This window comes from Cydia splendana, chromosome Z, assembly GCF_910591565.1.
Source record: "Cydia splendana chromosome Z, ilCydSple1.2, whole genome shotgun sequence".
Taxonomy (NCBI): Eukaryota; Metazoa; Arthropoda; class Insecta; order Lepidoptera; family Tortricidae; genus Cydia; species Cydia splendana.
In genome coordinates this window covers 1,860,340-1,872,481 of record NC_085987.1, presented here as the reverse complement: position 1 = coordinate 1,872,481, position 12,142 = coordinate 1,860,340, and the positions used below count along the sequence as shown (strand labels likewise).

General features: G+C 37.2%; 1 protein-coding gene across 3 annotated transcripts in view; it reads right to left on the bottom strand.

Moving 5' to 3' along the window:
- Positions 1 to 7,478: 7,478 nt before the first annotated feature.
- Positions 7,479 to 12,142, bottom strand: part of LOC134804345 (nonsense-mediated mRNA decay factor SMG7-like) — a 41,688-nt gene continuing 37,024 nt past the window's right edge. The window contains exons 17-20 of one of the 3 annotated variants that reach the window (XM_063777352.1): positions 11,948 to 12,043; positions 10,203 to 10,266; positions 9,492 to 9,608; positions 7,479 to 7,624 (exon numbers count right to left, since the gene is read on the bottom strand). In XM_063777352.1, coding sequence (XP_063633422.1) covers positions 9,502 to 9,608; positions 10,203 to 10,266; positions 11,948 to 12,043 — 267 coding nt within the window. In that variant the 3' untranslated portion in view covers positions 7,479 to 7,624; positions 9,492 to 9,501. Of the gene's footprint in view, positions 7,625 to 9,491; positions 9,609 to 10,202; positions 10,267 to 11,478; positions 11,591 to 11,947; positions 12,044 to 12,142 lie in introns of those variants that run through there. The other 2 variants (XM_063777353.1, XM_063777354.1) reach the window with 2 other exon arrangements.

Genomic DNA, 12,142 nt, shown 5'->3' with positions numbered 1-12,142 from the left:
AGCAGAGAAAGCGGTATTATTGCTTGTCCTTGTCACAGTCTCACTTTTTGTTTGTTCCCCACCAAAAATTTAGTATGGTTTATGGTGGGCAACAAATAACCCGACCGAATTACGTAGATTGTTTTTGGTATGTTGTCAGGAATGTTAAAACGTGTTTTTAATTTTGTCGCTTTGCGCATGTTTTGTCCCTCACGGAGGCACGCGTATAGCTCATCTATGTAATACTAGGTCTATGGTTAGACTGGACAACTGTGGCGCAGCAAGCATAACAGCCGTATTCGAAGCGATAGAAAAACGAATTCAATTCTTCACATTGAACTATTATTACTTCGTATAGAACCGGCACAGAGAACCAGTATTTTGCCCCTCGAGCAACACCGGCTTCCAACACATCGGAAGGGAGGGGCCCAAGCGATATCTCACCGTACAAATCTTTCTGCCATTTTTCGCGGGGGAAGGTGCACACAGTCGCACTTCTCACACACTTACATACAAAATCCAATCTGTAATGACGACACAAATACATAGAAAATGACACACGTCAAAGGCAAATCTTGCAAACCTCGATCTCTTTTTGTGTACGGACGAGTGACAAGTGTCACAACACGCACACTAACACATTTTCGTTGAAGTATTCTGAGAGATGAGAAGTCGGATTTGTCGCTCGACCGATCCGCAATTTGTACTGAGCGAGCAAAATCGATAAATCCAACAATTACATGAGACTAAAATATAATAATTGTGTTTGAATGTAATTAAACGTATGATATGTAAAAAAAATATTACATGTGAAATGTAACACTTTCTTTTTGTAAATTTGATGTCCCCGACCTCTTTTTTATAACAAAAAACCGAGCAAACAGGCATTTTTGTGCAGCAGTGTTCACGCGCGCGTCTGGACTCGGTCTAGTGAAAAATCCAAGTGCAACTAGTTTTATTACCCGCGCTAGATTAGATTGACGCGCTAATCTTGTACCTCGGCAGAGGGGAAATAGTGCGAATGCCGCCTCCCTTCCGTGTTGCTCGAAGATTTTGCCCCATGAGTTGATGTTGTTTTGACCATAGAAGCGGAGCGTGAGTCTCGCTCTCGCGGCCTAAACGCGTAAGCGCCATGAGTGTTACGCGCGCGGCGCTTACGACGTTTTGGTCGCGGGGTACACGCTGCGATTGCGACAATTTCATTCGGCTCGATTCGGGAAATGAATTAGATATGCACTAGATATGAAATAGTAAATATATGTGACGTTCCACGGCAAAAGGTACCTTATGGCGGCTGGCGCCGCGATTCGGGAAATGAATTAGAGATTCCCTAGATATGATGCGAAATAGTAAAGTTATGTGACGTTCCACGACAAAAGGTGCGTTATGGTGGCTGGCGCTTACGTCGCATAGCGCCGCAATAATATTGGAGCGACGTTAATAATAGCGTAAGCGCCAACCGCCATAAGGTACCTTTACCCGTGGGACGTCACATATCTTTACTATATCGTATCTAGTTAATCTCTAATTCATTTCGCGAATCGCGCCGATTGTTTGGTATGGCTTCTCAATAGTAATAATAACTCAATGATTCTTTAGAGCGGTTTCGCACTACGTCCGATCCGAACCCGTGAAAATATTGTCCGTAGTAGCCGTAGAACTATTTCTATGGTAAGTTACGCACCGCACGTTGAATGACGGAAAGAAATCGGATGACGGAGATCGGATCTAGTGCGTAACTTACCATAGAAATAGTTCTACGGCTACTACGGACCATAATAGTGGGAAACCGCTCTTACTGTAAGTACCTACCTCGTGCTACCAAATTGAAACGATCCCAATAGAGTTCAAAAAAATTCTACAAAAAATACAAAATTCTTTATTTCCTTAAAAACCATTACATATTTTTACCAATGGCTGGTGTCTCCCTGTAAGTTATTTACAAAATAACCTGTGCTGGGAGGCACCGCACTTCCATATCTAATTTACAATTTATTTAGTATTATACTATCATATGTGACGTCCCACGGTCAAAGGTACCTTATGGCGGGTATGGAGTTATGCATACCCCAGTAATCTACAATAAATAAGCTATCGATAACACAAAAGATCAACCTTCTAGGTTGCGTAGTTACAGAGATATGATTTTTTGAAAATAATGTTGTGAAATGAGCAACTTTACGATAGAGAAGTTTTAAGTTTAGCCGCCTAGAAAACTATGTTCCTGAAGTAAGTTACATAGTTGACTACAAATAATAATGCCTTATATATCTGAGATTAAAAAAATATTGCGACTTGTTCTGTAATGCAAATAGAAACTTTTGATATCGACTGATTTATGTGTATACTAACCAATCTCTTGAAAATAAAGTTTTATTTCATTTTCATGATTGATTGCAATGAGCTCTCAAGATTTTAATTTTATCTATTAGAAAACGACACTGACAGACAGTTTAAGCAAAAAACAATACCGATTTAGAGGTGAAAATGTATTTTCTGACTTTTTCATATAAAATCACAAAATTGAATATTTTTACTTTTAATGAGACACACAATCAATTTTTCTGAGCACATATGAAAGAAATTCTGTCATTCAAATGAAATAAATCCTAAAACCCCAACTAAATACTATATTTAACCCCTTATGCCACTTTAAACTTACATAACAATAACAGTATTTGCTCCATACATTTACGAAAAGGTACCTTATGGAAATAAATCTAATAATACATCACTACAAAATATCAATCATATTATAGTTTATCTTTTATGAATAGAAAATATTAATTTACATTAAACTGCCCCCAATTTAATTAGTTCTTCGTCATAATAATCTTAAAAAAGACCAATAATTTGTATGTAATGAAAAGGTACCTTGTGGTCAAGTTACATGATGAGGCATGATGATGATGGAACAGTTAGGATAAACTAATAATATTTTGGGGTTAAGATGGTATAAATCGTCTATTTCTTATCAATAATATATTTCGGTTGCTATTGAAGATAAGCGGCATTGAGGTTCAATGACCTCAGATATTCCATAAGGTAATGCGTCGGGTATTGGCATTTTTCAGCAAACCAATGGCTGATTTACTGCATGCGACCAAACCAAATGAAGATTATTCTAGTTAAGAAAGACTTGACGAGAGTAACTTTGGTATAATAGCAGTCTACTTGGATTTGTGATGTCGGTCTATGTACGGTTATAATATTTGCGAGGCGCCCCAACCAGAACTGAAATTATCAAATTAGTTTTGCAGAATGCTAATACAGTTCTCTACCATACTTCTTTTCCCGTATTGACTAGTTTTTTTGGGAATTTTCAATCTTTTTTCCATAAGGTACCTTTTCTACTAAACTCTGAGACGACATTACTAGGCTTATAACTAACTTATAACAAAAATAAAAACAGGTAAACAAACCTTACGCATTAAGGTTTCAGATCACATAATAAAAAAAAAATGAGCATTTTTTCACCTCTTTACAAAACATTTAATATCTCCGAAACTAGAAACCCTCATAAGGTACCTTTTCCCGTGGAACGTCACATATACTTAATTATTATGTGTGTGTGTGTGTGTGTGTGTGTGTATGTGTGTGTGTATGTGTGTGTGTGTATGTGTGTGTGTGTGTGTATGTGTGTGAGTGTGTGTACTTGTGCGGCTTGGCTAGGCTACATAACCTAGCAAGTCTTCCACCTGATCGTAATTTTTATCTACTAACCAATTTACTACCTTATTTTTTACATCGTATTGTAGCTTTGGGTATATATCTAGTGCTTTGTTGAATATATTGTATAGGTGCGAAGAACGTTTATTATATTGCCTATTAGCAAAAGTGGTGTTGGTTTTAGGTAGGTGCATGGCAATATCTTTCCTCCGTCTTGTCAAGAGATTGCGATCAAAAGTTGTGGTTTTATGCTTTGGGGTCATCCATTAATTACATCACACGTTTAGGGGGAGGGAGGGGGTCAAGGAAATGTGACATGTTGTGACAAGGGGGAGGGGGGAGTCACAAACTTGTGACGTCACTTTAACTTCATCAGGAACCGAAAATTTATTAAAATTATTTTATTCGCTGTACAGTTAAATAACAAGTTTTTGGAACGATCATCGTTTTTATTAGTTTAATTTTCTTTCATAATCAGCTTTAGGTTATAAACTTATTAAAATTTAAATAATATTTTGGTTAAAAATAAATAATACTTAATTCGATTTGCCGATTTCGTAGAAAAAATGTGACGTCACACCAGGGGGAGGGGTTTGCCAAATGTGACCAAGTGTGACAAGGAGGGGGGAGGGGTCAAAAAACCTTGAAATACGTGTGACGTAATTAATGGATGACCCCTTTCTTAGAACAGAGGTTAGTATATATAGTTTTCTAACAGTAAGCAACTTACACATTTGATATAGTTTATCAGTTGAGAACCACATCCTCTTAAAGTACATAATTTTGAGAAGACTACGCTGGGCTCTCTCTACGTCTATAAAGCGAGTCTTAGCAGCGCCACCCCAAACAGGCAAACAATAGGTTAACACAGACTGAACCAACGATGTGTAGATTTCTTTTAAAAGGTCTCTACTGTGGCCATTTAGACCCGGAACGCTTCTTGGCACCACATGTCTTAAATTTTTAGAGTTCGACTAAGCTAATTTTGCACCAATTTGAACAGAACAAAGTGAGGGTTATCCGCAGATGGTCTAGAACGCAAAATGACTAGTGTGTTGTTTTGCCTAAATCGCAATTAGTCTACATCGCAAACGGTCTAGAACGCAAAATGCCCACTTTTTATATCACCACATTTTACACAGGTAGGTTAGGTTCGTTAGGTATTTTCAAATGGCCGAAGGCCAAACAGCAAAGAATAGGAGCCCCGCGGAAGCGGGGCTCTGTCGACATCGCTATAAAGTTAAGATAAAACGGAAAAAATAATTCGGGCATTTTGCGTTCTAGACCGTTTGCGATGTAGACTAATTGCGATTTAGGCAAAACAACACACTAGTCTTCTTGCGTTCTAGACCATCTGCGGATAACCCCAAAGTGAGTGTCATTATAAACGTCACTTTTACAAAGAAATCTGACATTAATGATGACATGGCCACACTTTGTCATTGCCAATTCCATGCAGGGTTAGCTTGGTCCGACTAGAACTGATATATTTAGGATTTAACAGTTGTAACTAATTTTTTTTCCTTCATCGGTCGTTAATTTTTGAGATATACAAAAAAAACAAGAGTTAACGAAAATGATTTTATTTACTTTGAAACATTCACCATAAAAATACATCGAACATTTGCTTACATTGAAAATAAAAAATAATACTTTCATTTTGTACATACCTATATGTATCATACTCATAGATAGCGAACATTATGTTTATCGTTAACTTCGATTTTAGGGGAGAGTAGGGCAAGATGGATAATTAATATTTAATCCACTAATTTGTTTGGCACTATAAATACTGACTTAACTTGACGTCGTACGTCAAAGTCTAAGTATACCATTCTTATTTACAAAAATGCATATTTGCTAATTTAACATGCGGCTTGTCATGTTGTCAATTTTGTGTCATTTTACATAATGTAGGTATTTAGTATTTAACCGAACATGGAATATAAAGTACCTGCGCTCAGGGCCGTTCTAAACTATGCTGGGGCCTTTAGGCACATAAGAATTTGGGGCCCTATTGAAAAGCAGAGAAAGTGAATTAAACTAACATTTTTCTACTATGATCTTCAATTTATTATGGGTAATCAAATATACTGTTACTGTCTGTCCTTCGGGGCCCCCCGAAGATGGGGGTCCTGGTAAAGACGGTACTGCTTGCGCTAAAGAAGGCCCGGCTTTTAAGCTTTCATACATTTTCAAATTTTCATACATTTATTAGTATGATGGGTTCAAATTTTGCGTCCATGTTCCGTAGTACCATAGACAAAACTGCAAGTTCATATTAAACATAAGAAAAATAATAAAAATAACGATGGGCCTTCTTTGGTGCAGGTACCTTACAGTTGTTTATGTAAAATACAATATAATAAATATATTGGTATAAGGTAATCATAATTAATCGGTTGAATTAGTTTGTATACCTTACTCCAGCGGTCGGCAACCTTTTAGCAGCCAAGGGCCACATAGTAGTTAACGAAATTGACGCGGGCCGCACTTTGTTAATATTTATGACTTTATCAGATGGCAGGCTCGCGGGCCGCAAGTGAGAGGTTCCCGCGGGCCGCCTGTTGCCGACCGCTGCCTTACTCTATTGACAGCTATTACAAATACAAAATGATTTATTTCACAAAACAAGTTGTACAATATCAGTTTCACTACACGTCAGTGACCAAAATAGGCTGAGCCTGAGGGGCTACCGCGAAAACCGAAATTCGCAAATTGCGGGGATATTCTCTTTTACTCCGATGAAGGCGTAATAAGAGTGACAGAGAAAAACACCCGCAATTTGCGAACTTCGATTTTCGCGGATATAGCCCTGTATCTTGCAAGTACGGTGCACGACTCATTCGCTAGAAGTACCCAGAACAGAACAGAGTATAACAGAAGTGGAATAACAAGACAGGGTAACAAATTAGAGTTAGAATAAAATAATATAGTTAGCATTGTTATACAAGCAAATATTTATGTTTAATCAATATTATTGTATATTTTTGTTATATTATGTAAAGTTCAAACGGATAGAGATCCGACTTTGTCAATTTAGCCCTTTAATGCTTGTCATATAAAATTATTTGTTTCATAAAATCATATTAGTTTAATAGGGACAGTTTATTTTGCCTAGTCTAAAACATTGTAAAAAATAAAAGTACCATTTTCCCCTGCTGTTCCTCTTACTCCATCTTGCTTATTTTGACTAAGATATATATTTTTGAATAGACTTAAGAACAGATATAGTATTATATATTATATTAAAACATTAAATCCTTTTCCAGGCGGCTTAGCACGGTCGCGTTTTTATCCCTTGTCACCATGCCTGTCACGTTCTAACAAGTATGTAAGTGCGAAAGGGACGCGCATAGTGATAGTCGATAAAAATGGAACCGTGCTGAGCCCGCAGGCGTAGTACGATTTATCGACTACATACGCACCAATAAAATTTCAACCTTAGTAATCCGATTTAAGGTTCGAATTAGATTCTAGTTTCGGGAAATGTGAAATGGATTCAAACGAATCATCAAAGCTGGATTAAAACTACACTTTATAAAACAAAGTTTCCCGCCGCGTCTGTCTGTTTGTGTGTATGTATGTTCGCGATTAATCCCAAAACTACTGAACGGATTTTCATGCGGTTTTCACCTATCAATGGAGTGATTATTGAAGAAGGTTTAGGTGTTAAATTTGTTAAGATTTTGCTGTTGTCGTCGCTGGTTGGAATATATTTAGATTTTTTGGGAAAACCTTGTAGATTGGTACGGCCCGGAAAAGGGTTAATAATGTCAATTATAATACCAAGTGTTCCAACACATCGATACAACCAGGTTTTATCACACACAAAGATTCACAATAATTTTGATTTCAGTTGGATTTTCCTTAATAAGGAATTAAAAGACATATACAATGGATAGACAGTCAAAGACAGGACGTAGTGTTGTCGAGATGCATTCGGAGCAGCGGCTTGCAATCCATACTCGGTTACCTGAATGGACGAAATATATATAAATTCAATTAAAAACATTCGAAAAATCCGGCTGTTCGAACCTCGTAAACCCATTACCCTACTGCATTACAATGTACACTCCGTTTCAAACTCATTAATAGACGTCATATTTTCATAGAAATTTGACAATAACAACACTTTGTCATTGCAAATGCCATGAAATATAAATAAATGCCATAAGTTTTCCCCGCAGTCGAAATTGCCCTGCACCTTACAGAGTTAAGCCCCAATTAAACGGATTCAGAAATTGCATGCGATTTTCGTAACATTGCGAGACCTCTTGGTCGATCGACTGAATTCATTGTACTCTGTAGTTAGCAAATTTATCGAATATTGCATGCAAGTTCTTGATCCGTCTAAATGGGGATTAGCTTAATCCGACTTATCCCGTATCAGTCGACAACAATTAGCTTTGTCTAGCTTTTTACACTGAATTTCGCTTCTAATTATGCATTTCGTAATTGGCATGATGGCGGGCTCCGCATTAGATCTCCCGCACGCCGCTGCGGTGTGCGTGCTCATCGCTATAGTTCGTTATTGACATGTCTTTTAATTGAAAAACGCTTTTAAAAATCAGTAACTATTACTTATAAAAGCAGAAGAATATAAATGATCGTATTAGATTCATTATTGTTACATATTGGCCGTGACTTATTTTTAAAGCGTGTTTTTCAATAAAAAGATACATCAAGATTGTTTAACTTATTTCTAATGCTAAAAAAACGAACTATATATATGTGGCAACACTAAGCTGTCATGTTGACACTTGACACACAGAGAAAAGCCGGGAAACTACACGTGTATAGGATAAGAGAATTATATGTAACTAGTAAACATTATACCTATGCAACACAACACGATCGTTATTTAATGTTCCTGCCATCACCTCACAGCACTCCCACATTGGTGACCCCGACGTGATATGAACACGCAACCTTCTGATCTGGAGAGATTGAGGACCTGGTATTAGATCCTCCTAAAGAAGACCCCCCTTTTCATAATTCATAAAACTTTACGGGCCTGATTTAGTTATATTATGTTTTATCCTTTCTTACAAATACTAAGTCAAAATGACACATAAGGACAAACGAAAGGACAATACGGACGGGCGAAAGCACGTGTGTAGTAGGTAATACATCGTGTTTTTTTTATTTCCGTTAATTTCAAGGGTGCATTCCGTAGCTTAAATCAAGTAACTTTCCCAAAGACACGGTACCGATATTCTAATTAACTCCATTACGGAGATAATCAATAATTTATTTTTTTCCTATAAGGCCTCTACAAGCGTGTACACTTGCCTTCGGGCCGGTTTACATATTGATTAGTGTTTAGAATGAGTTCATACATTTGCTACTAAACTTAAGTACAATCTCGGTCGATCGATGTTCGAAATGCCATTGATATGTCACAGATTTCAATTGTTTGGTTGAGTTAAATGTAATGCCCGTGTTACAACAACGCTATATGCTACATTTAATTACTTTTTAAACTTAATTATTGTTTTTAAAAAAAGCAAATACTTTTTTTTTTGAAAATTAACTATGCCATTTAGTTCTCTTAAACGTACTTAACCATACCCCGAAGTTAACGGAATTCAATAAAAAACACGGTGTATACTGTCCCCCTTATTCATAAACGCGCTACAAACCTAAATTAGCTAATAATCGTTTGTCTTTATCTATCATTTTGACTTATGTATTTGGAAGAAGGGGATAAAACAAAATTTAACTAAATCATGCCCGTAAAGTTTTATGAATAAGGGGTCTATATTTTATCAATAAATAAATGACTGCTTGATTGATCCGAGTCATGGTGTCACAATAGGTATGATGGTTGTGTACTGTACCTACTCACGTTCAGAATGGTCGAAAATAAGGGTGCGGAGGCTTCACTGCAGTTATGGAGACTATTCCTGCCCGGGCGCTCCGTGTGGAGGGCGGCGAGGATGGGGTGTCCACGGGCACTGGACAGAAATGGGACTAGCTTTAGATAATACGTAGGTAAGCTTAATAAGTAGTGCTCACTCTATACACGGCCCTTTTAACTAAGTTACAAACGGGAGCTCAAAAATATCTGAACCAGTACTTTAACGTCATGATAATAGAGGCGTGTCCACATATTTGTGAGCACCTTGGCCGCTCCGATATATCTGATAAAAGTTATAAAAATTATCGGTCCGACAGCTGATAGGCTACGACATGGCTGAAATTATCGGAAGTGGCAATCCGATATCGGATGTCGGATGGCCCCCACGAAAAAAGATATTGAAGAGTGCTCTGTAGCAAGTTAAGTCCGCCTTTTTGTTTTAACGTTGTTTTTAACAATAGATATTTCTTAAATGAATAAATAAACACAGAGAAGCACATATGGTATACCTACAGTTTACTACTAGAGTTAGACCAAGAAAGTCTGCAACGATTTTGATTGTCTATGAAATTATGACGTATAAAATAACACTTGCACTACGTATGCTATCAAAATCGTTGCAGACTTTTCTTGGTCTAACACTATCCGATATCGGATCGGACAACGTGAAAACACTCCGAGGTTCACTTACAAGGGAGGTGGAGGGAGAACGGCTGCCAGGGCTCATAGGGCGGGGTCATCCAGTCGGGGGAGCCCTGCGCCAGAAATATGTACACATCAACTCGAAGGCTCACTGGAAGAGATCCCTTAACCCTTCAATTGTCAGAAGGAAGGTGAGTTCAACCCTCCTCGGCACTCATTACTAACAACACTGTTGAAACAACAACCACAGGCCCAATTATCTTGCTTATGTATTAAAATGTCAGATCGCTTGGACAAATTGGAACGATTGAACTGTCTCTTTACTATCTGGGATATAAATTTAAACCTTCATTGCCACTAAGTGCTACAGGTTACGCTCGTAGCGCGTAGCCATGTCTTTGCCGTATGGAGCGCGTAGTCGCTACGAACAGTGTACCCGACAGTCGGGTTCTTGGCCCTGAATGGGTTAAATTTTAGTTTTACTAAACAACTGAGCCTCAGAATCCTATTAGGTAGTATATTGTTCCTATCTTTCCAAACGAAGTACCTAGTCCTATTAAAAGGACACCGGGTTTTAGGAGGTTTAAATAATGAAACTACTTACCAAAGTACTACTTACCTACCGCTACCTGCCACAGGAACTATTTGTCTACTTAGTTTGGCAGGCTAGTTCCGTCAGTAGGAAAGGGACGCCAAATTTGAATAATGTAGGCGCGAAGGGTCTTCCATACATAATTTGAATTTCGCGCCTTTTCTACTGACAAAATGTTTTTGCCAGAGTACAGTTGAGTGATGAGTTAGTCTACTTATTGAAGTGAAATGTGCGTCACTTGCTGAGTGTACACAACCTCTTGCTTCGCCACTTTCATCAGCCTCCTGAATTTTGTGCGCGAAGTGTACATATTGTTTTTTTTTCATTACTGTTGCAGCATTTGAAATGTAATTTATTCTAAATGTCTTTAAGCATTTAGTTTTGAATATCTTTTATAATTTATGGTTATATAAAAAATATACGCTGTTATATGAAATATAAGTGCGTAAAAAATGCTGCTAACTACATAAAGAAAAACTATAAACTAAAAAATACCAATACATCTAATTCTACATTCTATTCTTCTATGTCGGAATGTGTTGGTTCCTATGACAGTTATTTTAGGTCTCTTTTGGTAGGGCTTAATTTAAAAAAAAAACAATTATATGTTTTTACCGTAAATTTATTACTTATATCACTTATATGTGACAGCTACTCCATATAAAAATGAACTGTCATAGGGACTATCATACGACGCGAGAGGTATAAGGTGGGGAGAAAAAAAAACTAGTATAAAAATAAAAACATGAATTGTAATATAAAACCAATGAACAATGAATGTATGTTTGTTTTATTTATTATAACACTAAACCTCGAACGTTCTAAACGTTCGGACTACCGCTGCCCTGCAATACAAAAACAAAATACAAATATGTATAAAGTAATTTTATAATTATAATGGGGATGATGAAATAAATGTTTAATAACATACTCTAGTTACATGAAAAATAAAAACCATTACAAAATTACAAATTTAATAGATATATATAGAGCGAGCCGAAGTTTTATATATAACATTTTTTTTGTTTGACTATTTTAAGCAACGAAATCTAGTACCAGACATAGACTGAAAAATTCTAGTTAAAACTAGTTTTCACCAAGGCACTTTGCAATAAATAGTTTTGACTAGTGAAAACGCGTTTAAACTGGGAAACCGGGTTTTCACTTAACATGGGTATGTATAAGTATTAGGGCTCACTTACCGGCTGGTTCTGCGTGACGTTGCCCCAAGACACCGCCCCGGGTGCTCCGCTGAACAGCGAGTAGGTGCCGGGATCCTCCGCGGGGGAATCGCGGCCCTGTCCAACATAACACGTTACTTGGTTTGTGGGCTAATGAAATAAAACTATTGAAACGGATTATATAAAATAGTTTCAATAGTTATTATATTCGGCAAC